The sequence below is a fragment of the Ciona intestinalis genome, chromosome 10, assembly GCF_000224145.3.
Source record: "Ciona intestinalis chromosome 10, KH, whole genome shotgun sequence".
NCBI classification, from domain to species: domain Eukaryota; kingdom Metazoa; phylum Chordata; class Ascidiacea; order Phlebobranchia; family Cionidae; genus Ciona; species Ciona intestinalis.
The window spans coordinates 1,978,420-2,005,330 of NC_020175.2; the positions used below are offsets into that span (position 1 = coordinate 1,978,420).

The 26,911-nt window shown below is 33.0% G+C and overlaps 3 protein-coding genes and 1 long non-coding RNA gene across 4 annotated transcripts; 2 read left to right on the plus strand and 2 right to left on the minus strand.

Annotated features, from left to right (window-relative positions):
* Positions 1-269: 269 nt before the first annotated feature.
* Positions 270-3,256, minus strand: LOC100176866 (E3 ubiquitin-protein ligase MARCH4-like). Its single transcript, XM_002126842.5, has 5 exons — positions 3,174-3,256; positions 2,801-2,926; positions 1,950-2,079; positions 1,048-1,240; positions 270-619 (listed from the first exon to the last, which is right to left on the minus strand). Exons 1-5 carry the CDS (start codon positions 3,194-3,196, stop codon positions 456-458), a joined length of 636 nt encoding a protein of 211 aa, XP_002126878.1. The 5' UTR covers positions 3,197-3,256; the 3' UTR covers positions 270-455.
* Positions 3,257-3,394: 138 nt separating this feature from the next.
* Positions 3,395-22,905, plus strand: LOC100181520 (adenylate cyclase type 10-like). Its single transcript, XM_002121860.5, has 33 exons — positions 3,395-4,578; positions 5,176-5,295; positions 5,824-6,099; positions 6,268-6,348; positions 6,897-7,130; positions 7,370-7,603; positions 7,939-8,086; positions 8,209-8,289; positions 8,973-9,095; positions 9,414-9,481; positions 9,988-10,056; positions 10,548-10,626; positions 10,828-11,002; positions 11,753-11,960; positions 12,447-12,550; positions 12,960-13,083; positions 13,377-13,487; positions 14,193-14,264; positions 14,703-14,837; positions 15,494-15,587; positions 15,952-16,006; positions 16,441-16,562; positions 17,217-17,345; positions 17,824-17,972; positions 18,297-18,401; positions 18,906-19,012; positions 19,453-19,594; positions 20,001-20,195; positions 20,529-20,640; positions 21,340-21,561; positions 21,883-21,971; positions 22,184-22,321; positions 22,472-22,905. Exons 1-33 carry the CDS (start codon positions 3,433-3,435, stop codon positions 22,832-22,834), a joined length of 5,610 nt encoding a protein of 1,869 aa, XP_002121896.2. The 5' UTR covers positions 3,395-3,432; the 3' UTR covers positions 22,835-22,905.
* Positions 22,906-24,213: 1,308 nt separating this feature from the next.
* LOC100183890 (leucine-rich repeat transmembrane neuronal protein 1-like) lies at positions 24,214-26,465 on the plus strand. The gene is made up of 6 exons (XM_002121801.5): positions 24,214-24,689; positions 24,755-24,907; positions 25,138-25,380; positions 25,436-25,587; positions 25,807-25,872; positions 26,275-26,465. The coding sequence occupies exons 1-6, from the start codon at positions 24,249-24,251 to the stop codon at positions 26,360-26,362; spliced, it is 1,143 nt and encodes a 380-aa protein (XP_002121837.2). The 5' UTR covers positions 24,214-24,248; the 3' UTR covers positions 26,363-26,465.
* LOC113474629 lies at positions 24,646-25,425 on the minus strand. Its single transcript, XR_003396318.1, has 2 exons — positions 25,341-25,425; positions 24,646-25,257 (listed from the first exon to the last, which is right to left on the minus strand). It is a non-coding gene; the product is annotated as an uncharacterized LOC113474629 (long non-coding RNA).
* Positions 26,466-26,911: the final 446 nt, after the last annotated feature.

Genomic DNA, 26,911 nt, shown 5'->3' on the forward strand with positions numbered 1-26,911 from the left:
CCATCTTCCCCCACCCTATAATGATTCTCTAGTCCAAAACCTAGTGACAAACCCGCTCGAGTAAAAAAGATTAACCGTCCGACAATGCATAAAATTTTCTGTGAGAAAAAAATTGTGACTGAACTTTGACCGTTTCTAATTTCTAAACTACTTTAAAAAAAATCCAAAAAAAAAACGGGTTTGGTATAATGAATTCTTTTTTGATGTGAATATATAACAAAATTATAGAAATAGTCTTTATAATGTTTTAATTTACAAATGAACCTCGATGCATATCAGACTGACTTAGAACCTCGTTGCACACCAGACTTTTTCAAACTTGAAACCAACACGCCGTTTATGTGCAATATTATGTTGACGTCGCTCAAGCAACATTTACAATTCACATCGGTGATGTGTCGTAAAAAAAAACAGGGAAAGTTATTTAGCGAGAAGTGCGATGTCTGTTTAAATGTCTACAATTCTACAGGAAGGTTAATTTGTACATTATCCAGATTCTCTTGATGACAAACTGTTATTACAGTAGCTGGCGATTGGGGCATCACACGCAATTCGTACTGCATAAGTTTGTATCGACGATACATTAAACGCATGTGTGGGATTTCATGAAGAAGAATACCTAGAATTATGTTTTCGTTATTAGAAGGTTGTTACTTCATTTAACGATGGTTAGCAAGTATCACTTGTTCTTGCGTTATTTACTTAGTTAAACTTTTAATTTTTCTCTGTTAAACTTTTATCTGTTAAACTTTTAATGAAGTCAAAGTGGAAATGCTTTCTTGTTATATAGTGGGGTGGGGAAGATGGGACACCTTTTTATTATATTTTCTCGTCTCATTTGATGGTAAACAAAAACATTTAGGAATTATAAAACGGCACCCTCATGGCTCTCATAAGCCAGTGTTAATTGTTTTAAACACAGTCAGGATATTTGGATATTATGTGCTAAAGTTGTCCCATCTCCCTCACCCTAGTATACGATTCAAACGCACCGTTCCATCTAGAAATAAACAAAGATTGCTTTAGGACATGTTAGGTATTACATACCTAAACAAAACATATCCATGAATCCATACAAAGCGTAGCATGCTCGAAACAGGTCGCTATTTCGTTGTCGTCTGGTCTCTGAACTTACAGCAGACCAAACCAACCATGAAGTTGTTGAAATAAGGAATAAAATACACACGAAGTTGACTGCAATCATCGCCAAGTCGTGACGTGTAAGACATAATTTTTTCCACTGAACAAAATATTGGTTATTGAAACTCCGTATTTATTCTGGTGTTACAATAAAACTCCGTATAATAAAGTAAGGGTTCTATATTTTCCACCATCCCTCTGGCACCGTGGCATATATGGTGGGGTGGGAGAAGATGGGACACCTTTAGCACAAAATATATAAATATCCTTATCGTGTTTTAAACAATTAACAGCGGTCTATGAAAGTCGCAAGGACAAGGTTTTATAATTCTTTGAATGTTCTTTGTTTACTACCAAAATGTACGAGAAAATAGAATAAAAGGTGTACCATCTTCCCCCATCCTACTATATAGTGGATAGAAATACTCGCGTTTTAGCCAGAAGCAATGGAACAAAGGTTCCATGTTGCCATTATTGAAGCCTTCCATAAGAAAGATCATTTCTCCATCCACGTGGATTAAGGTTTAAAGCATTAAATAAATAGAAATACAACATAAATTACAGATTAAGTTTCATTGGTCTGGAATACAGTACATAATCGCGAGCTTGCCGTCGGAAGCAATACGCAGGCTATATATATGCCCATAACAATCGTAAACGTCGGCCCGGCGCATCGGAAAGCAGTCGATTAAAGTTTGGGGATTTCCCTGTCGTTCTAGTTTGGCAGTGTATATCTTCTGTCTTAACCCACGCAAAGTGCTATAAGATGTACCATACTAAATATATACGCCATAACGAGACAAACTCACCCTTATATTTTCTGAGTTCTTTACACGCAACACGTAGCTTGTATGACATATTTCACACATTGACTTTCCCGATTTTGACAACCACTGAACAAGGCAAGCTTCGTGCACGAAACCGATTGTACCTTTGCAACTTTTGTATAAATAAAATTATTACTATACTAACATAAAGAAGTTGGGCAGAAGCTAGTAAGAAATTGATCAAATGTTTTACCTAACTCGAAAAATATTCTAAAATGCGGCGCTGTAATTAGGAAATACATTTGTTCAGTTTGTGAACTTAATAATGTATAGTTTTTGTGACTGGTTAATGGTACTACAACATTTAAGGTTTGAAAATGTTTTTTTTTATTAAAGGTGAGCGCAAAAAAATATACAGTTAGGTGGAGAGAGCTAAAGGGGGCATGCCAACAAAAATGAAATTTTGTATAAAATGCTCAAATGTGATCTAATTCTAAAGGAACCACACAACTTCTAACCCATAAATAATGGATTCAAGGCTCTTCGTTGCTACCAACTGTGTGGTACCTTTATGTAGTAGGGTGGGGGGAGTAGGAAACATTTTTGTTCCATTTTCTGGTCTTATTTAATATTAAACAAAGAAGATTTAAAAAGTTATTAAACTGTATCCTCACGACTTCCATGGACCGTTATTAATTGTTTAAAACACGATCAGGATATTTGGATATTGTGTGCTAAAGGTTTCTCATCTTCCCCGACAGTACTACATAACATTTGAGCATCTTTACCTACATACACAAATGAATTTTCGTTGGTATATGGCCCTTTAAGAAATACATGTTTTACAGTTTTGAAATATTTATAAAAAAAGTGTTACTTGCGTTGCACCATACCGACAAGGTGTAATCAGTGAACCATCGGCTTCTTGGCAGATTCTACAAATTTGTCCCTGCTTCATCATCTCGCCAGTGACGTCGCAAAAATCTTTTTTGCAACCGTCGCTATAACTTTCGTTCTTCCTTACACATCGGGAAATTTTAATGAAGTTTGTAAAACGTTAGGCTTACACATATTAAACCATTAAATTCTAGTTTTTAACGCAATGCTCTCAGAATTAAATGCTATTGTAGCTTGGGAAGAAATCACGTTAAAAATACATTATGTGTCTCCGGTAACAGGGTATAAGAGATATTGATTGTGGCGCTTTAGATTAGGTTAGCGTCGTAGTGACATAGTATAGACATTTTCCTTGCACAATTAACTTACAAAGTCGGTTTAAGCATTTCCATCTCCTTCTTTTTGCACACAATCTTGCTGTTAGTTGATTTTAACAATACGATGCAGTTTATTATGACATTGTGTTGTACTTTAGCCTTTGCAATTTTAATGTTGTGTAGGTCCTTTGTTATAAAACAATATGGTGTGTGAATAACAAAGCACTTTTGATAAACGTGTTAAAATAGTTAAATGTAAATTGTTCAAAATGTTGCCATAGGTTTGATAGGGAATTAATTTGCATATTATAATGTCTAAATTACATCGACGAACGTCGATTTCTCATACCAAGATCGGTGGAGCAAATAAGCCAGACGACGTTGAAAGAAAATTATTTTCCCATATTCCCGATCTGGTTATTTTTGACAAAAATTATGGAAAAGTACCACATATTCTTAAATTCGATGGAGTTTTACTGTTTGCTGATGTATCCGGCTTCACTGCCCTTACAGAGAGGTATACGATGTCAAGCGAGAAAGGCACTGATGCCCTCACAGTAACTTTAAACGATTACATTGGTAAAATTGTACAATTTATACTTCAAGCCGGCGGAGACATTCTTAAATTTGCGGGTGATGCAATTCTAGCCGTGTGGAAAGTAAAAGAGAGGTCGGATCTAAAGCACGCTATTTCCCAAGCAACAAAGTGTAGCCTAGCTATTCAAGATAAATGTGACAACCAAGCAACCGATGTTGGTGTTAAACTTCGTGTAAAAATTGCTATCAGCGCGGGAAAAATATTTGCAACCTTCGTTGGAAACCAGGAATGCCGCCATTTTGTCATGGCTGGTCGCCCTGTTACCGAAGTAAATGACGCCGAAAAATATTGCGAAGCTGGCTTGGTTGTTCTTTCGCCAAATGCTATGGAGTTATCAGATAAAGAAAATATCATTTCAGAAGCTTTGTCAGAACGGTTCGGACTGGCACGTCATTTACGCCGCGAGCCAAAGAAGGAATGGAATGAATACGTCGACATACCACAGGGTCTAAAATTCACAAAAAATGCAGAAAAAAGTATTCGAATTTGTCTTGGCATAAGATCAGACACAACCAGAGAGCTGGTGGTACGCAAATATATATCGCCTGTTGTTCAACGGAAACTAGACGACGATCAACCGTTGAAATATCTTTCGGAGATGCGACAATGCTCTATTCTCTTCATTAACCTTGCATTTGATTTGAGTCCTCGTGATCGTTTGTTTCACGAAAAGCAGTGTCAAAACATGCAAAGTTCCTTCAGTATAGTGTACACTAACATAATGGATCGACAAGGTTCCCTAAATAAGATTTTCATGTTTGACAAAGGTTGTACGTTTCTTGTAATTTTTGGTCTACCCGGAGATAAACACGAACAGGAACCAGCACACGCTTTGCAAGCAGCTTGGAATATCAACAAGGTTGGTCAATATTTCATTTTGTTTATTATTTTTAATACATGGTAGAGTGGGGGAAGATGGGACACCTAAGCACATGTTGTCCCTATTTCCAAACTCAAAACATATAGCCAGTTATTTTTAATTTTGATTTGTAAGTGAATTTATTCCTAGGAATACATGTAAATGTTGTATTCGTTCAACACTGAGTTGTAATACTTAACAACAGTAACCGCTTTTGCCGCCTACGTTTTAAGAATACTGTCAAATAATACTGTAACATTTTTTTTTGTCTATCACCAAATGTGTACCCGTAAAACAAGATTTTAAAAAAGGCTTTTGTTTGCCAGAGTTTTTGTTACTAACATTTCTAAAACATTGGCATATCAATTTTATATTAATCATAATCATAACAGGTGCTAAAGATGTTTAACATCTGCATTAACACATACATCAATTCTTTTTATAAAACCATCTCATCTGTTACGATTAAACAGTTTGATTTTCAAATAAATTTTTATAAAAATGTACCTGGGCAACCAATGTTTGTATTTTCTTTAAAATGTACATGGATGTTGCACGACTTCTGAGACCTGTATATATTTTATAAAACTTGTTTAGGAACTGCATGAAACCATCCCCACTTTAACATTATCTTCAATGGGAGTAACCACTGGCCCGGTGTTTTGTGGTGTGATTGGTCATACTGAGAGACATGAATACACTGTGATTGGACAAAAGGTAATTTTTTAATGAATACACTGTGATTGGACAAAAGGTAATTTTTTTTTATGAATTTATTTTTGGTTTATAATATGGCATAGTGGTTAGCGCGCCTGCCTGTAACCTAGAGATAGTGGGTTCAAGGCTCGTCGCTGCTACCATTGTGGGCGTATGTGTCCTTGGGCAAGACACTTAACAGCAATTGCTCCAACCCAGTGGTCACTAATAGTAATGGGTTGTCCAAATTATTACCCATACATAAAAAATGAAAAAAAATCCAGCTTGTGTGTAGTCCTGACAAAATAAGGATTTTACATAATGTATCACAATAAAGGTTTTGATTAACACTCTTTTGTGAGCATGAAGATATGTTGAAAGTTTAGCATAAGGTGTCACCAACAACAACATTTTATTGTGGTATTTTCTATTTTTTCTTTGTGATAGTGAATAGACTACAGGTGTTGTAAAAGGGTGTTAGTTATACCAAAAATATGTGTTTTGTACAGTTTAAATAAGATTTTATGGTTTGCCAAAACTGCTTAAAAGGTGAATCTGGCTGCCAGATTAATGATGCACTACCCAAACCATGTGTCATGTGACTTCGAAACTTACAACAACTCAAAGCTCTCCAAAGACATGTTCACAAGATTGCCACATCGAGCTATGAAAGGAGTGGGGAACGTAGTGGTTTATGATTACACAGAAGGAGAGAGGAAATCCGCTGGAACAACAACTGTTGTTGAACCAAAATATCCAATTATTGGGAGATTTGAAGAAACTGAACTTTTTATGACCGAGCTGAGAGAACTCAAAGTTTCACAAGTAAATCAAATTTGTATCAAATTTTGTTAAATAATGTTAGGTAAAGTAAAGTATATATATAGACCCCTGACTCGAATATGCTAAATATTATTATACGCATTATCTTTCTAAACAAGTAAAGTTTAAAAATCAAAAGTATTTTAAAGCTAATACATTAAGTCTTCATAGTCATTGGGTAAAGAACGAAGAGTGATCGTGTTTGAAGGTGAAGCAGGTTATGGTAAAACAAGGATGATGCAAGAAATACAGGTTTCTGTTTTACTTAATTTTCTTAACTTCGATTGTTGGCATGTGAAACCAGTAATTTTATCTTTTTCCTACAGAAACAAATAAAACAATTCCATATGCCTACATCAAGGCCCTCTTAAAACAGACCATGAAAACATTTTCCGACAGCAAATTTTTCCTGCGGTTTCTAATATAAGTTTAACAGTATTTCTGTTCATGGAAAACTATGGGTTTCTGTCAAAGCTATGGAATAACTGCTGCGTCATAGTACTTTGTGGGCGAGCGTTTATGAATTTGTAAATTGGATGTGTTATAGTTGCAGTATCATGATGAATTGCCAACCTTTTTAATCGTGTCCCCTATGTCGTCATGCTATACCCGCCGCGCATGAATTTTTTATACGTTGAAACAAAAAATCCAAACAAAAATATCACCTACCAAGTTACAAACGTGGTGAGCAGGCACCAGGTGTATGAAACAGAACATAGGCCTTTGCATTGCAATGTGAGAATAAACAAGTTGCAGTTATTATTTGTAAAAGGTGTAAAACTTAACTTATAACTTTGCAGTGGCGAGCAGGTTCAGAAGGTGTTCGCGTGATTGCATTTACGTTATCCATCAATGATCTCAATTCACCGTACTTTGCCATGAAAACACTTGTAGAGTTGTTACTTGGAATTGAGGGGTGCAAGGATCAGAATATACGAGAACAATCTTTACTTCAGGCTGTGGATAAGGAGGATGAAGATCAACTATGTCTTCTAAATGATATTGTAATGGTCAAATTTCCAATGTCATCTAAGGTGGGCCAGATTGTAAAATATGTTAATGAAATAGTGCAGTGCTTCCCAATCATTTTACAGTGACCAAAGTAATATAAATCATAAACTTATGACCAAGCTTTAAAAACCTTATTTCTCAAACCAACTTGTCACATTTTGTAAGAATGCATGTGACACCATTATTGGGTAATCCACCAGTTTTGGGATGTTAGTACAATAATGAAATAATTTGCGACAAGTTATTTTGCTTACTTTTTTAGATTGAGCAAATGGATTCAGAAAATCGCACCCGTGTACTTCATCGAATTTTGGTTCATATGGTGCAAAAGATCACTGCTAACCAATTTGTTTTATTTGCTCTTGATGATGCTCAAAATGTGGACAGTGACTCCTGGAAATTTATTACAACATTGAGTAAAGATTCTCGTGCTTTGTGTGTGCTTACGATGAGACCGTTCAGCCCCGATAAACCTCCATGTCAATCTGCAAAGCAGGTTTTTAGTTTGATTTAAATTGATGCAAGATACTTGTGAAGTTGTGATAAATGAAAGCACATAATACTGTAGTAATTTTAGTCAGTTTATGGAAATCCACATAAACGTGGTCTATATATCACATGTAACGCATGTTTTTTGTATTATTTGTTGCCACTAGATTAAATTGAATTTAAGTGTATTTGTCTAAGAAATATGTTTTCCAAATTAAAATATGCTAAGCATTCACTGCATACCATTTTTTTATGAAAGTAGTCCGAATTAATTTTAAATGGCAGTATGGCACAAATCTGGCACCCAGCAAATATTTTTATTTCATAAAAGGCATTAAACAGGTGCTGTATCATCCAAAGACAATGTATGTGAAGCTAGGTGGTTTAATGAATGAGCATCTAACTCCACTGGCATGTCAGTTTTTACAAGTTGAACGAATTCCACTTGAGTTGGAAATGATACTTGTGCAACGAAGCTATGGAGTTCCTCGTATGTTTACAAATGATTTTGTGATAAAACTAGGGTTTTTTTATTGCATTTTATTAAAAGTGTATATGTGTTTGTTGTTTTTATTGTCTGTTTTAAGAAATATAATTTTCATTATTTCATAGTATGGTGTGAGCAATTGGTAAAGGAGATGAACACAGCTGGAATTCTATTAATTGTTCCACTGAATGACAGACACCTGTTAAGTAAGTTTGTGGTTTAAAAAAATTATTGTAACCTGTCAGCATATAATTTCTTCATAAAGATTCTCAAAATATCAAGTAATTTGGGTTTGTGTTTAATAGGCCTATGACTCTGGTTAAGAATATAGGAGGCTCGGTGCTCCTACTAAAAACATAAACCTTCATTTAAATTTTGTTTTATTAGATATATTATACGGTATGGAAAATGATAATGTTGCATCAAATTAATAAAAGTTAAATATTTTAAAAGCTAACCAATACTAAAGCATACGCCGTTCAAATTTAAATGTGGGCGTATGTGTAGTTGAGTACAACACTTAATGATACTTTCCCCAACCCATTAGTCACTAATGGGGTTGACCAGGTTGTCAGTCATTTCACCCACAAAGTTACATATGTGGTAACTCAGACACCAGGTTTATGGAATAAAACATAACGACTGTCATTTCTCCACTACACAAAGGTTACATTTATTTATTACATTCATACAACTCATAACTTACACGTTCATTTTTTCGAATTGTCTTGACCCCCCCAAAAAAGAAAAAAACAATAACACCCACAAAGCTGTTACTTGGTAACTCCTATGTAGGCATGGGGTATATGCACACCAGTGTTATAACCTTTAAGAATAAAAATCCGACGATCCTGTTTACAAATTAAATTGGTATATGTTAAAAACACAGATAGCGATAAAAAACACGGAGAAAGTCAACACAAGTTTAACCTTTCACGTCACAGACCAAGTGTTGGAGTGGCTGATAGGTCGCTGATAGAACGGAGAAAAGAATCTCAGTTTGAAACAACTGGTGATTGAATTATTTACTAATTAATTTTTATGTGGGTCTGAAACACTGAAAGCTATTGAACTATTATAGCCAAATTTAAACTTTTATTGTTTGCATATAAATTGAGTAAAATACAGTTTGAGAAATAGCGTCAACAAAGCTGTGCCATTAATTTAGATTTAATTTTCAGTTGTCATTAAGTCCAGAAGCACTGTTTTATATGGCCTAGTTAGAATTAAAGTATTACAGATATTTATATAGGCCTATTCAATAGCATTGAACATAAATATTTATGTCACATTTGATAAAGTTTTAAGATGGTAATGTTTGTATGCTTAGTTGCCAGACAAGGAAGTGAAACCTTCAGCAAAGCAAATTTGAATCAAAGTGACAAAGAAAAAGACATGGTGCGGAAAATATAATATATTTACTGTCTATGAAATTCTCCATGAAATTACGCAACTGCCGTGGTGTTATTTAGGTGCAGCAGTAGTAAAAAAAAATTGGCTTAGTTAAAAATTACTGCTCATATGATTAACAAAGTTAAGATCATTTATGTTAGACACTTATGTATGAGTTGTTTAAGGAGTTAGCGATAATGTTTATTGTATATGAAATACTAAAATTCACATAATTTTGAGTTGGTGTATTTATTAACCAGGAAAGCAACTTAACCTTATTGGCCCAACCCAATGGCCACTAATGTAAATTGTCAATCATATATAAACAACAAATATCCTCTAAGTTATATCTGTGGCAACTCGTAGGTAGACACAAGAAGTTTAAAATAGAACATATTAGAACTGTCGTTGCATCACTACAACAGGATAAATAAATGTCATTCATTTTTTACGTTTGTTTTAAAAATTAACCTAAACTATAAAGAAACTGACAAAAACTTATATTTTTACAGTCGCCAAACAAAGAAGTGGATGAACAGACACATGTGGAAAATGATGAGGATCAACAAAATTCATATCAGGTAAATCAGATGACTGTTTGAATAAATGATAACGTTACAAAAACTTTGTTTTATCTCTTAAGTTATTTATAGCAATTAAAATATGAATAATATGGAAAATAAAAGACTGGAAGGTAATAAAATAACATAATTGTTATGTCATGTTTAGTATGAACATGTTTCTAGATGCATATAGTAGGAGTGACTGTTAATTTCCACAACAGACACTTGGGTTAAGTCATCAAAATGTAATGAATATAACAGCATTGTTCTGAAAGGAAGAAAGAGTCTGTAAATACATGGTTTTAATTTAGTACTTGCTTAACCAATTTCTTAAAAACTTATGATTAAATTAATGTATCCTATATTTATCCTTGTGTCCTGGGCTGATGTCATTTAATATGGGTGTTCTGTTTCATACATCTTGTGATAGTTTCCAATTGGCACATGTGTAACAATATAAGATTATTTTGTGATTTTCTTTGTCATAACAACATAAAAATATTTGACAGTCGGGGAGATTGAAGAAAAATAAGCATTCCATGAAGTCATGGACAGATCGTATTAAATGGAGAAACAACAGTAAAACTGGTACTTAGTTTTTTGTTCAAGTACTTTTGACTGTTTCTTAAAACTAAAAATACTGTAAATGTGAAACATTTTCTTAAATTTTCTTGTTATGTCTCTTACATTTTCCTTTAATGTCTCCATTACAAGAAAATGTTATACATTTTTGTAGTAAAAATACACTTTAATGATAAAAATGACAAGAAATAATACATTCTCATCCAGATATGGGCAACTTTTTAAACCAATCAAATGAGGAAATTTCTCAGGAAAGTTCTGAAACTAAAATTAAAATTCAAACACAGACAAGTTCTGTAGCCATGGAATGTGTAGTAAAACCAGGTTTTGATCTAAGCAAGTTCCCTGTGCCTGCATCTATAAGGGGTATGGCACTCACAAGGTAACTCATACACTAATTTTAATTTAACTTTTTAAACAATATTTAATTAATGAATGAAACTTATTTATCTTCGCATGGTGGTCAATAACAGATTTAAAACACAAGGGCTTTGTTTTTTTGACCACATACCTGCTTTTAAGTTACCACATATGTAAGCTTGTGGGTGACTATGGCATTTTGCTGTACAACTATAAACAATTAAGACGTTGAAATTGCAATTGTCTTGCCAAAAGAAATACTCCCACAAGGATGGCTTTTGATTCGGAAATCTGTATTTTTCTCTGTGCCACATTGCCGGAGTAAAATTTTTTGGTAATACGTAAAATGGTAAAGGAATTGAAAAATCAAAAAGAACTGAATTAGACTGACCCTTTTGTCATTATTTACCTTTTTCTTTAGGCTATTGCCCTTCATATTAGTTTGTGTATTGCATTATGTTGCAATATTACTAGTGAAGTTACAAGTTACTCTTTTCATATTGCAATATTACTGGTCAATTCCACTCCTACATTGTGCTGAAACAATGCTTATACTGTTTATAAAAGTCAGATCATGTGGTCATAGCCTAATTCAAATTAACCATAAATTAAACATGAAAAAGAATAAATTTCATATTTGGGTTTTGAGTGAAAAAAAATGAACTTTTTGTATTCTAGCCCCGCTACTAAACTGTCTAAGTTAGTTGTAATTTTTGTGACTGTTCATTAGAGGTATGCCCTTTTATTTTAATATACTGTCCTGTGCTTTCAGATTAGATCGTATGAAGCCATTTGAACAACTGGTTGTAAAATGTGCAGCTGTGGTTGGTGGTAATGTTTCTATTCAGATGCTTCAATCTATTGTACCTGGATACCAAGAAGAGAAATTTCGTCGGGCAGTTTTTCAGCTGATGCGATCACGTGTGTTTGAATGTGCATCTGCTGATGTTTCAGAAAGAGATTTAAACCGAAAGAAAAGCGTAAGTTTTATGTACGTTGTTTATTTGTTACATTTTTGTTAAACTTTGTAATATTAGATTATATTTCTTGCCCAGTAAATCCTCCATTATCCATACCCTGTATAAACGGACCTAAATTATCCATTTATTTACTTCCTTAATTTTGTAATATTACAGTCAAGTAAACTAATTCTCTTCAAACTTAAATGTTGACTTTTTCATTAAATATTTGGCTGATATGCAAGTTATCAACACTTAACCCAATACTGTCCTTGGTTGCTTTTTTTGTGGTTTGGAAAAAAACCTGCTCCTACACAGTTCGCATGTTTACCATAAACTGCCAAAATTAAATCTTCACTAATGTTTCCTAATGCTGAAAGATGTTTCGTAATCCTGAATATTTCTTTAGCGTAACAACCTGAAGTTTACACATAGTAGTCTAAGATTTCTTTTCACTGTCTTTGGTGTTACCAATTACCCCCCAAAATAATATTTAACTTATTGTAGATTCAGCTTGGTGGTATGTCACCTTGCATAACATGTGCGTGTCATAAAGTATCAACGTTTGGTGGCGATGATGTAATGAATAAAGATGAGCAAGTTGCAAAAAGGTTTGTAAAAATACTAATAATAAGAAAGAAAAAATAGTATATTTGTTTTTGGGTAATCTATCTAACCAGTATATTCTATGATTACTATACTGAGAATATAATTTAGTAGTGTGGTTGAAAATGGGACACCTTTAAAACAAAAAATCCAAATATCCTGATTATTTTTTAAACAATAAACAGGTTTATGGGAGTCATGAAAATACGGCTTTAAAATTCTTTAAATGATCTTTGTTTACTACCAAATGGAAAGAGAGAATGGAATGAAAAGGTGTCCCATCCTACTATATATATATATTATTATATGATTTATATACATATAATTTCAATAAATATATTGTATATAATGTATGCCTGCATACTGGTTTAATATTGAACAGTTTTGTTTACAAATTCATTGAGTTAATTGCAGATGTGAGCAATATAAGTTTCGTAACTCTCTTGTGCAAGAAACTGCTTATCAACTTTGGTTAAAAGATCAAAGAAGATCGCTCCATGAAGCTTGCGCTCATTACTTGGAAGGGAAAATTAATGAGGTGTATGGGTTGAAATATTTTATTTCATTTTGTACGGATGCCAACATTTGTCAGCCATGTAGAAAAAAATCCTATATAAAATTGCATATGGGGTAATTGCTAACAAGTCAGTGATTACGGAGTGTTTGAAACAGAATACTTATATTGTACAACTGTGGTGCACCGTCATAGGAATATACAAAACTTACAATTATTTATTCAATTTAGGTAAATACATGTACAGGTGCTTCTTTATTTTCAGTATTGTTTATACCCCTTGATACACACAGTTTTGGCAAACTAGATTTTGGTAGGTGCTTATTACTGGATCAACAGATGAAGTGGTCACAAAACAATTTCGATTGTCAAGAAATTCAGAAGCAAAAAATGATGAGAAAGAGACAGAAAGTTCGATGGCTCTTCCTGTAAGTATAATATACATTCGGTTTTATTGAGAAATATTTTATTATAGAACAGAGTCGGTTCTATGCAGTTCTAAATATTTGACTAGTTTTTTTCACTTAAGGTTTGAATACTAGTCAGTACTACTTAATTACAGTTCATCAAAAAATCTATAGATACAAAAAAACTAGATACCAAAAAAATATGGATTAAACTTGGGTAGTGCATCAGACAATGAAAAGATAATACTTTTACTCGTCGTAAAACTGTTCTCTAAACATATGCTAGTTGTGGTCATCACCATTAAGCATCGCGTGCAACTAACTTTTAAGGCATGTTTATATATTCCTCAAGAATCTGGATTTTTTGATTTAAGATCATCAGTTATTTGTTCTACATTTATAGTACTGTGGGGAAACACAGGATACCTTTAGCACATAGTATCCAAATATCCTGATCGTGTTTTAAACAACCAACAACGTCTATGGAAGTCGTGTGAATACGGTTTAAAAATTCTTGGAATTTTCTTTGTTTACTACCAACTGTGACAAGAAAATTAAACGAAAAGGTGTCCCATCTTCCCCCTCCCTTTTTTATATAAAGATGTCCTGTTAGGCACCATATGCGATGGCTTTACACAGCTTTTGCCTGCTTAGGAGTAATCACTTAAGTATGAAATTATGTAAAATTTTGGTATGACAAGGCATTAGTGACCACTGTTAATACAGACAATAGATCTAACAAGTGAAGAAAATTCAGCACCAGTTGATCAAGATGGCAAGTTGAATATTGAAAAAGAGGTAACATGTAACATCTTAAATATTTATATTCCCAATTAAAAAACAGTTACTCATGATTGTAAATAAATATATGGAAAAATATCTGTAAAAAATGTGAAGCTGTAGACCAGTAACTCACATGTTGCATAAATTTTGCAATGTTTTTTTAAGATTTTAGTGTCCTTAATCAGACTTCAATTTACATTTTGTTACATTTTTTTTTCTGCAAAAGTTTTATTGTGTTTACTATCTTTAATTTAATTGGATAAATGTATTATCATTTATCCTCGCTGATGGAGCAACTGTGACTTATTAATAAGATGTATTATTTTATACAACATGCTCACTCATTAGTTACAATAAAATTACTTTTATCGGTGACTTTTGCTATTTTTATGTTTTCATATACAGCAGCATAATAGAGATTCTTTTCAAAACAAAATAAATATATTATTTTAGAAGGAAACCTGTAGTACCATGCTTGGTGTGCCTGACGCTGGTTCAAGACGATTATCTCGTTGTTCTGTGATCGGTAGAATGAATATAGATGGTGTCGGTGCACGGAAGTCATTTTCTAGACCTCTTGTACTGCAAGTAAATATTCTGTTTTTTAATAATTTTATTTGTCTTTTAATTATGGTAGCGAAAATTTAGAAATATTTTTAACGAAAAGACAGAATATAGCGACAAAAAAACAGTTATTAAAACAGGCTACAATAGGGGGAGTAGGCTTTAAAGAGGATTGACCGGAAGATTAGGTTATGAGATTATTTAAGATATCTTTGATTGTTTTTTATTAGAATTGTGTTTTATCATTATTATTTGTTTACCTGTATGGGGGAGGTTTCTCAGATTTATAAAACAAGTGATATTGAACATATGTGTCATGCATGCCACTTTGTGACGGATTTTTTTTTTTGTATGATTAGCAATTGTAACCCAATCACACATACATGGACAATGGTATCAGCATTGAGCTTTAAACTAATGGACAGCTGTGCAATGACACTGGTGTAACATACATGGTAACTCCACAAAGTAACATACATGGTAACTCGTAAGCTGGCACGAGTTGTTAAACCCGTGTTATAACGACTGTCGTTTTCCAGCCACGCGAGGATAAAGTAAGTTACATTCATTCATTCATTCATTTATTCATTCTTCAACACATAATCAGAGTAGTATATTTTTTTTATTATGTAGGATGAGTTTAAATTGGCAAACAAATAAACAACTTGCATATTAACTAGGCAGAAAACATGCCAGCGGATTACACATTACATACTAACAATGAAAACCAAGTAAACCATGTTCGTTTTCAAATTGAAAATCAAGAAAATAAAGGTAGCGTTGGTAAAGTGCTTGTTTTGTTAGAAAAATAAAGATTCATAAATAGTTTGGTTATGAAGTTGGTTATTTCCATTACAGCTGTTATTTACATACCTAAGTTGCTTAATATGAGGAAGTAGATTAACAATAGGTAGAAAAATGACAATTTTTAAATTATTATACATGCCAAGATTAAACATGCACAGTTTCTAGATAATATCTAAAAGCAGCTTGTCTGGAAAATTTTAAATAAACACTTTAGTACAACTGTACAAGACTGTTAGGGGAATTTTAAAAGAGAGTGCTTTTTTGTTTGTTTTGAATGTACATTCTTTTTCGCAGAACTAAATTACTTATTTACATATTATTTTATGATCAGGCATTGAAGAGATTGAAAATGTTCAGGAAATGCTAAATCCACTTTCTGAAGCAATGTAAGTAATCGCAAGTAATTAAAAATTATATTTTATAGCATGGAAATTTTTCAGTTTATCAAGTAGTATCTAGTAGGGTAGTCAATATTGCAGCTTACAAGATGTTTGTGGTGGCTGAAAACAAAGATCTAGGTACTAATTAACATTTGATTTGATTTGTTTGACATAATCGTTGACATAGTAGTTAACCTGTTTTTGTATGTCTACAAAAGATCACCAATGCTTTAATATTAATTTGAACTGAATATTTGGATCTCTGTAAAAGAATGAAAATCACTTGTTTACATAGCAGTTTAACTTCGTTCATAAAGCGGCTTTAAACTTACACTCAGTGTGTATAAATCGGCTTTTCTGTGATAGTGTTGTTCTAGATGAACTTGGAGGTTGACGTACTTAAGTGTGTAATATTTACAAAGTATTCTGTTGTCTCACAGTGGTAGTGCAGAACAAAGCAGGAAGATGAGCCTTGGACCGATGTGGTCGCAATCAGTTGGTTTATCAGCAACTTATGAACGTGTTATTAACAACACAGAAGAACAAGCTAAAAGATTATCTGGTAAATCTTGTTTGTTTTATATTTACTGGGTTAGACCAATTTTGGTTAAGTGTCTTGTCTACAAACACATTTTGCCGGCAATAAATGCATCTTTAAGCCTCGACCTGTATTCTCTAGTCCAGTGGTTCTTAAACTTGTTTGTATGCTTTACCCTTTTAACAAAGATGATCATCAGATTTACCCCCAACATGTAATATAGCGCTAATTTATTAAAAAGCAAAAACAGCTAATTACATCAGTTATATTTAATGCGACGAATGTGCTAGCTTTTTGGCAACAAGTTGTTTAATGTCTAATGTGGATTTTGATTGGTGGCTTATTTACCCCCTAAATACGAGGAACTTACCCCAAGAGGTAAATTTACCCCAGTTTAGGAAACGCTGCTCTAGTCTGTAGGTGAGCACTTTACCTGCTGTGCTACGATGCCCAGTGCCGTGTATTTTTGCCAATTTCAAATTAATTAATAAAATTGAGGTGTTCAAGTGATGATGTAAACAGTTGAAAAATTAATACATACCAGTATACCACCACCACACATAGTTTATGCGCTGTAGAACGTTTTGTTTCTTCACATTCATGTGTTCTTTAAAAACTGTACTCTCTTTTTACCAGTTTTAAATCTAAACAGCTTTATATCTTTGCTTTAATTTACAGCATTGACCTTGCAAATATCAAGGACACCATATGAAATTCAAGATACATTGTCTTTGCTTTATTCTCAACTTGTTCATCATTGTCAGAAAGCATCAAACACAGAGAAGACGATTGAATATTATTTAAAAGGTAATCAAGCTAAGCTTAAACTTATTGGTCATGTGAATTTTTAAAATTAAAACACTTTTTCTACATAGACCAAATCAAATTAAAACTTAATAAATATGTGTTGATACGCAATGCGAAGATAAGCTGCCTAAAAAGGCACCATAGCACAGTTGGTTAGCGAGTCTGCCTTTAACTCAAAGGTAATAAGTTCAAGGCTTGACACTGCTACCACTGTGGGCGTATGTGTCCTTGGGCAAGACACTTAACGGCAATTGCATCAACCCAGTGGTCACTAACGGGTTGTTTAAATTATAAGCCCCCCAAAAAATAATCACTCTCAAAGTAAAATACTTGGTAACTCGTAAGCTGGCAAGAGGTGTATGAAACAGAACACCCAAGTTCAATGACCTGACGTGCGAAAACTAAGTAAGTTAGATTCATTCACTCACCTAAAGGAGATTTAAACATATTTTCAGTTGTAAATCTTTTTAAACATTAGCTGCTGAATCAAGCATAGCAACCATGCACCTTGCTCCTGCATTGCAATATTTACAAGATGTGAACAAAATCGTGGATAATTTAGACAAGGGTCTGGACATTATTTCAAATTTCACAGAAGATGATGATCTTAATCTAGATGACACTAAGGTCAGTTGTGCTAAATATAAATTCACTTGGACAGGTTCTTTAGAACCTCTGGAAGTGGATTTGTTAGTGTCTTGACATTTTGTTGCCACTTGAGATTTTTAACTGTTGTTGTATTATAACAGCTGCTATATTTATTAGATGTTTACAAAAAGTCATACAATATGTTGTTTTACAAATTTATTTGCCAAAGCTTAATAATTTATGCCTAATGTTTGGATTACACTGAAAAATAGGTTTAAAACTATGATCCAAATTAAATGGTGATAACTCATACAAGTGCCTAACATTAATCCCAGGTTTAGTTAAATGACCAAAATAATTTAGGTTCTTTCAGTTGGTCGTGATACACAAGCAAAAATACAAACGCTGCTTGGCCAAGTGCTATTTCAGCAAGATCAACTAGATGAAGCTCTTCCACACTTTCTTAAAGTTGGTATCTAATATGTTTATTGTTGATTGAGATTTAATGTCAATTCAAAGTTAGCAATTTTAAGCTAACCATTTCTGACACTAATCGATAGAACTTAGCACCCAGCCACTTTGGATGAATGAATGACTTTTCAGTGACCTTTTTTTAATTTATAACATGGCGCTTTTGAGTTAGTTACCATTAGCTAGCTCACTTGCCTAAAAAAAGAAGGCATAAATGTTTTCGTAGTCATTTTTTAAAAAAAGAGGCTTTCTCAGATCAAGAGAGGCGGTCCAGATCAGTTGTTCAAATTCTTATCTATATGTATAAAAAAAACAAAAAAAACATCACCCACAAAGTAAGATGCATGGAAACTGGTAAACTGCCATGAGGTGTATGAAACAGAACACCCATGTCACAACGACTGCCATTTTTCGGCCACGCAAGGATAAAGCAAGTTACATTCATTCATTCATAATTGTAAATCATGACATAACTGTAGTGACCTCTTTTCAAATGCTCAGGCTCTTAAGATACTGCATTGCAAATTACCGACGAACAGAATTATTATTTGGATTCAGACTATGTATGAAAAACATGTTCAAAATCTGCACATTAAACAACCAAGCAAGTAAGTAATGGTGAAGTTTATGAATATTACCAATTATACACATTCAGTGTTTATAAACAATTATATGGATGGCATCTTGCTCTACTGTTTGCCGTGTGTATGCAAATTTTATCCTGGAAGTTTGCATGCTGAAATGACAATTTTGTAAAATGTGGATTCTCATTTAAGTTTATGTTTTAATAAAAGTAATATTAAGTCAGAAACTGCAAGAAATTGTGAACCATTAGTAAAAAAATAAGCAAGTGCTTGCGATATATTTTCAGAAAGAAACATGTATGCGAGAATTAATTACAATCGCATCTATATTTTTAAAACGCACGTATATTTATTTTCTTTCAGTTTAAAGATACAATTAAAGGTAGATTCTTAGCACTATTCTTTTAGATGAAACTTGTACCTGGTTTATGGTGCAGATATTTTAACAGAATTATTGTTTATAGATACATAGGCAGCGCATCCAGTAAGCTTGCGAACAAATATGTTGAACAAGTGAGATGTCTTTCATATGTCTGGCAGATTCTGCTAAACCAAAGCAATTTTCCAAATAAAATGCAGCTATCCAAGCTAGTTGCGTATTTACAGGTAAATTAAAAATTTATTGTACCAAAAACCAATATTGTTTTTTTACAAATCACTCTTTAAAATTGGTGTTTTCTTTTTTCTTGTTTTTAAAGTTCTGCATACACTGCATGAATTAGTTTAAAAAGTAGTAGCCATTCTGGTAAAAAGTGTTGCAAAAAAAATACCTATGTCACACTTACTTATAAGTTGTTAGAGTTGTCATCTTATAAAACCATAGAACATTAAATTAAAGGTTTTAGGCATAATATAAGAAATACCCTGAATACAATTTTAACGTCCTAGCTTATAACATGGTATTTATATTGTTAATGTGACCTGCTGAATAGGATACAGAAACATTGGTAATTAAAAAAAAATTAGCCATAAAAGTTTTTTTTTATGTTTTAACTTAGTCCACTACTTCCAGTTAAACAGAGCAGAAGCAGCAGATGATGATCTACAAGAGTTAATTACAGCTTATACTTACATGATGCAGTTTCATCATATTGCTGGTGATATATCACAAAGTGCATATTATGAAAACAGGGCAACTGCCAGGTGTTTGGATTTGCCAAAAAAACTCACCTCGCCTGATTTGTACATCACTGGTCATCTGCAATTGGTAGGAAAAGAATTTTTATTTAATAATTTTGTTGGAATTGAATGCTCCAGCATAAAAATTATTATAAAGTAAATTAACCAAACTAGTTGTATGAATATCAAGACAGACAAATGTAGGGTTAAAAAATCAAAGTTTATTATTGCTAGACTCTGAGATTATTTCCAACACATTTATAAATTTGGCTTTAGTTAAATTCCTGACAAAAAAGGAAATATGAAAGAACTTTTAAAGTGGATTATATTTCATTTTGTAGTAGGATGGAATGAGACCTTTATGGGCTAATTGTTTATATAGTGACAACTTAAGCACCCTCATATATATATGTTATCACAGGTTAGCTGTTCAGTACGTTTATGTTATGGGAAACTTTCTCATGCAACAACTGCTGGTTACAGAGCTTATAATATTGCAGACACGCTTGGAGACACTCACATTAAACTAATTGGTCAGTCATAATATAACATATACCTACTTGCGCTTTAATGATTTCATAAAATATATTTAAAACCTTTTATACATATGAATTGAATTAATGAATAAATGTAACTTACTTTATTCTTGCGTGCCTGGAAAACAACAGTCTTTATCACATGAGTGTTCTGTTTCATACACCTTGTGCGAGCTGATGAGTTACCATGTATGTTACTTTGTGGGTTATTATTTTTGGGGGATGTTTTCATTATGTATGGCTGATAATTTTTTATTTTATTATGTTTGGGGGCAATCCATTATTGATCACTGGGTTGGAGCAATAATTGCCAATATTTGTCTTGCCCAAGGACACATACGCCCACAATATGGTAGCAGTGACAAGTTTTGAATCAATTACCTCTGGGTTAGAGGCAGGTGCGCTAACCACTTGACCACGGCGTCGGACGAATTAACACCTAAATTATATATTTAAACAATGTGTTTTAAACAGTTACAAGTTTTTTTAGTCAGTGCGTGAGTCCTTTAACAAGATGCTTCACTTTAGCCAAATGGTAACTAATGAATTGTCCCCATTGTTTGTTAGCTTTGTAAAAAAATAACAGAATATAAAAATGTTGCATACATAGTACACAATGGGTGGTCATGTCGTAACTACAGTTGTGCTTGAATGTGAACATACATTCAAATTAATTTATGTTCTATATTGTTTCAGTTTTACCTTTGCTTGCTCAAATCCACATGATGACAGCAAAGGGCCGAGCTTGCAACGAGGTTCTTAATTTGCTTCAATCTATTTCGAAACAGGATTTTGATGAAATTGGCATCTCTATATATTATTCTCTTTCTTTTGACCTTGTATTAGATGCAGGTTACATGCTTGAGAGTGCTTTATCATGTGTGGATTATTTACAGACAACAGAATCTCTAGATATTGGTAAGATTTTATTTAGTGTCAAAAATTTAGTGTCCGAAATTTAATGGCATCGCTAGAAAGGTCCAAAAAAGCATAAAATGTGGCTTTGTATAGTATTATGTACTTTCACTGTATATTAGGAACATTAGTATCTTATTTAGGCAAGTACAGTTAGCAGTTATTGCTGCGGTCACAATCAGGTGTCTAAATCTGCAAACATACTTACTTGTAAAAATGCACTAAATGTATAAAGTCACCATACATGGTGTGGAAACCAATGTTGTGACTTTTTGAAATGTCCCTACATAAAGTAGACAATAAACGATTGTCTAATGTTTTAAGGGGATGTTCCACGTTTTTACATACGAACAAGTATGGCTGTGTGGTGCTATAGAAGGGATGAAGTGTTTAAAGGAAGAGCTTGGCTTGAGGTAATCTGTAATCTAAGATTGGTTAGTAATCTTGAAATCATCAGAATCATTTTTTAATAAAAATCTGTTATGCAACAATGTTTGGGTATATCTTTAGAAATAAAATTTAAATTTTGTATAGTAATCCAGTCTGTCTTTTTCCTATAGGAAACCATGTTGTACAGCCAACTTTTTATTTTTTGAATACTAACACATATATTTTTTCATATCAGCTTTCAACGAAAATTGTGCCGGAATATTTTGACAACTTCATGTCAGCAAAATCATTCACAAGATTGGTAGAAGCAAGATTATTAGCTCTGAGAAAGTCACAAGAATCTTATGGACTAAATGACAAAGAAACCAAAAATGTGAGTTTCAATAAATAAATAAAGTTTGGGAACCACTGTACTAAACAATAGAATTTATACATTAAGTTTTTAAATGCTGGTCTTATTCTTTGCACCAATCTCTGCAGATATGATTATGATGTAAATTGTTACTTGTATTTTGATTTTCAGGCTCACAGAAATTGCTCATCATCAATTAACCAATTGGAGAAACTGTGTAAACAATTCCCTGTGTTTTATCCGCGCTTATTTCATTTCACTTCATTTTTCAACATTTTGACTGGAAATATTCAAAAAGCCACAGAACTGGTTGATAAATCTATTAAGATGGCCCGCACTTGTGGTAATGTTATCGATGAGAAGTGGGCATTACATAGCCAGCAAATCTGGTTTTCTTCTGAACAACGAGAAGATTCTGATTACTGGGTGAAATGTTCAACAGAATTGCCGAAATGGGAAAAAGCAATTAAACAAGATCGTGTTGGATGGAATTTCACATTGAAACCTGTTGATTCATATCTTATTTCAAACTGATGAATCATTATGCCAGACAGTGTATTTTAACTTGTATAAAACTCTTTTAAATACATGTCCATAACTGACAATGTGTGATTTTTTGTCATAAATCCTTATTAGATTCCCATTTGTTTGATTCGCACCAAAACTTGCAGGAATTAGCAGAGCCTATTTCCAATGGAACCAAAGAGATCATGGATGTTAATACCTGTGGTTACTATGTGTGTAACGTTGTATGTAATTGTTTTTTTCACAGGTGGCAATTTATACAACCCCATATTTACCACTGGGTTAGAGCAAATGTATTTAAGTGTCTTGCCTAAAAAACTCTTACGTCGACAACGGTAGCAGCGACAGGCCTTGAACTCAAAACCTCTGGGTTGGAGGCAGCCGCCCAAACCAGGGTACTACTGTAAGCTTCACAATCGAAACGTTGGATGGGTTACCACTTAACAAACAGGTTTTATATTTTGTTTGTTGGTTAAAACTGATCTTTGCATTTTATGTGGCATCGCTAGCGCTTTTCGTGACTATTCCCTCACGGATATTTCCCCCGGGAATTCCCCCGATTTGCAACAACACAGTGATACAAACCCAAGCATTGCCGCACGGCTGATTTTTTTAATGCAGTGGTTAGATTTGCAGTTTTACACGCATTTTTTAAAAGTCATTTTCATGTACGAACTGTGCCCTCAAATACAAAAAGGCGATGTGCAGGTGTATTATTATTATAGGCAAAATGAGCTGTCTATGTTCAGTGTAATTTAGTTACTAGGCAACGAACGCTAAAAAGATATTTGATTTTGAAAGATTTATAAAACTGATGTCGCGAGTAACTGGTAAAACTTTTGCTCCCAAAATGTTCCACTAGGCCTTCATGATACCTGCTGTATATTAAAAAAAAAACTCTGGCGATCGTAATAAAAATGTGAGAAAAAGTGTTTTGTGACCAGAATAATGCAAATAAACATTTTGAAATTATAGAATTATTCATCGTAACTATATTTAAATTTAATAATTCAATAAAGTGTTTAATACAATAACGATAAAAATGTTTTGAACAAGGACATAAAGAGATATCCATTTTAGCAAGATAAACAATACAATTACATCCAATGCTTCATTAAATGATACCACAATGTAGTTTTTTACCTACAAAAATCCTAGGCTAGGAAGCAGATAGAGTTACCTGCATGTTCCAGTAAAGTCAACTTGCAGCTCAATTACAACCAACAAACAATCAAAGTAAATATAAGTGGCTATAAACTGATTAACCCCCCAGCTGCAAGGCTTTGCAGTGTAGATCTATTTACAGTAATTACAAAATCAAATCGAAAATGGAATACAAGCTGTTGTCCCAATATAACTAATAGTCCAATCTACAAACTTTCAGCACGTTTTTATATTTAAGGTTTATTTGGTAAAATTGTGAATGACTATTATGGTAAAGAAGTTGTGCACATCTTTCATAGAAAGTCGACTTACTCAGCTTGAGGATGTTGAACTCATAAAAAATGTTGGACCAACCTTGAATCGAGCATCATACAAGTTAGACTTCAGGTTGTGTAACATTACAAACTTCATGCAAGAAACAGAAAATTTTTCTCACATCAACCCACCACAGTCTGATCAAGTTTCTCTTACTCCTATGGTTGTAAAGCTCGATGTTTCATTGAATAAAATTACAGACTTAGAAAATTTGGATTTTGATTCATTTCCTCACTTGAGACACTTGGATGCATCACTAAATTTACTAAGTACTGCTTCAGGAATATCAGCATGTCCTAAACTACTTGTGCTGTGTTTAGCTTATAACAAAATCAAAAGTTTACCAGCTGATTTATTCACAAATACAAAATTTCTTCAATATTTAGTAAGTAAAACAAGAACGGTAATGTTCTGTAGAGCGGTAAGTGTAATAATGTGTTTTTTTTGCAGGATTTAAAGTCAAACTACCTCAAAAATTTGCCAAAATTTCCTGTTTTACCATTTTTAAAGTTCCTTGATCTTGGATACAATGCTTTAAAAAATCTGGATGGTTTGCAAAACTTACAATCATTGGTGGAATTAAATGTAAAATATAACAAACTTGTAAGTTTTTAATGTTTTGCGTGTTAAAATTTTAAATTCTTGTTTTTATGAACGAAACTGTGACATTTTTTATACGTTCATACACCATATGCAGTGCAAATGAAACAACAACAAAATTTCTTCATGGATTTTATGTGTAATCTTTAATTGAACACTACTTGCTTTGGTTGGTGAATCATTTCCATCTTTCACTTAGATTTCTGTTGATGTTTTACACCAGTTCCTTTTAGAACAGTGTGGTTGATCTGGCAGTTTGTACAGAACTAAAGGTAATCAATCTTAGTCACAATAATCTTGAAGATGTCAAGTTACTTTGTGGACCATTAAGTCATCTTCCTAAACTTGATCAACTGGATATTAAAGGAAATCCAGTTTTATTAACAAACTCCACTGTGGATTTAGAAATTTATTTGGTACAAAATACAACACTTACAATTTTAAATGGAGAACATGTTGGGCCTCTAAAAGAACAGGTTTGCTTATTGTTCGATAGAAGCCATCAGCTATTTAACAGTTGTATAAAAACAGATGTTAAACATGTTCAAAAAAGTACCTTCTACATCTGATAACCAACCCAAAAACTCTTTAAAGACCTCGTTTAAAGTGGCCATACTTGAACATCTAAGCAACCAACAAAGCACATTTGAATTAAATATACAATACCTTCAACACAAATTACAGTAAGTAAGACATTAGATAAGATTATTTTGAAAAACTAATATACTGCAATAGAATGTTGTTTATTTTAGAACAGAGCTTTGCAAGCTTTTAGATAATAAGTACCTTGTTTAATAAAAACTCATCCCTAAAGAAAAACATTTGTTATGCTTTTGTTGGTTGTATAGCACTTATTGTATAAAACAAACCAACAAGCTTATTACTCATTAACATATTTTCAGATCTTTGGTTGTTGAACAAAAAGCGCAACAAGCTAACGGAATTGCAGAAATGGAAACATGGTTAAGGCATGTATTGTGCAATACTGATATATTGGGTCTCAGAACTCTCAGCTATATATGATGCACAACTAGTTAGTTTTGACAGACAAATAATAACATTTTAAAACCATTTCATAGATTAAGATAAAGAGACAGTTTAATTATGTCATTAAACCTGAAAAAGCATTATATATATATATATACATATATTTAAGGAAATAAATAAAAGCAACGTTTTGATTTTGCAATACTCTATGGTCTCATCAAGTTTAGTTTATTTATTTTTCTTACTATGCGTTTTGTTGTTATTTTATTAGAATCACAAAAGTTTTTATAAACTGTTGAATTTATATGAGATACATAGTGACATTTCTGTAGCCAGTGTTATGCTTACAATACACTTCTAACTGTGAATATTTTGCATAATAGGTACATTGACACCCTTTCCGATAGTGAGGCAAAACAATTTACTACTACAAAGCTTCAGGAATTATTGAGTTCATCACATAACTCTTAATAAAGCACCGATGGATCAACAATTATTTTGACTAAAGTTTTTTAATAGTTGCAATATCTACTAAATGTGTTTTATTGAAAATGTCTATATAATGAAACATGGTATGAGCAAAGCTTGAATTTATTTATCAATACTTAATGGACCAACCAACACAAGTGTTCATGCACGATGGCATGATATTGCTTGTGACTAATAGCCTTGATAATAAATTACCAAATATGCAACTTTGGGATCTGTAAGTTATTGTAGTTTTTTTCTTTGGTTCCAACATTTGCAACATTAGTAACTACTGGATTGTAACAATTATCATTAGGTCTGTTGCACACGTGTCAACAATGCTACAAATGTATCAGAACTTTTACGCAAATTTTACCTCATTAAATTTCTTCTTTATGATTCTCATCAGCCATCTCAAGAGAAATAGGCATCGCTGATGTGACCAAAACTAAAACTATATTTTGCAGTTTGCCAAGGAACAGTGGTTTACTGCTACCATTGTAGGTGGATTTGTCCTGGGCAAAACACTAACATTTTAACTCAGTGGTCCCT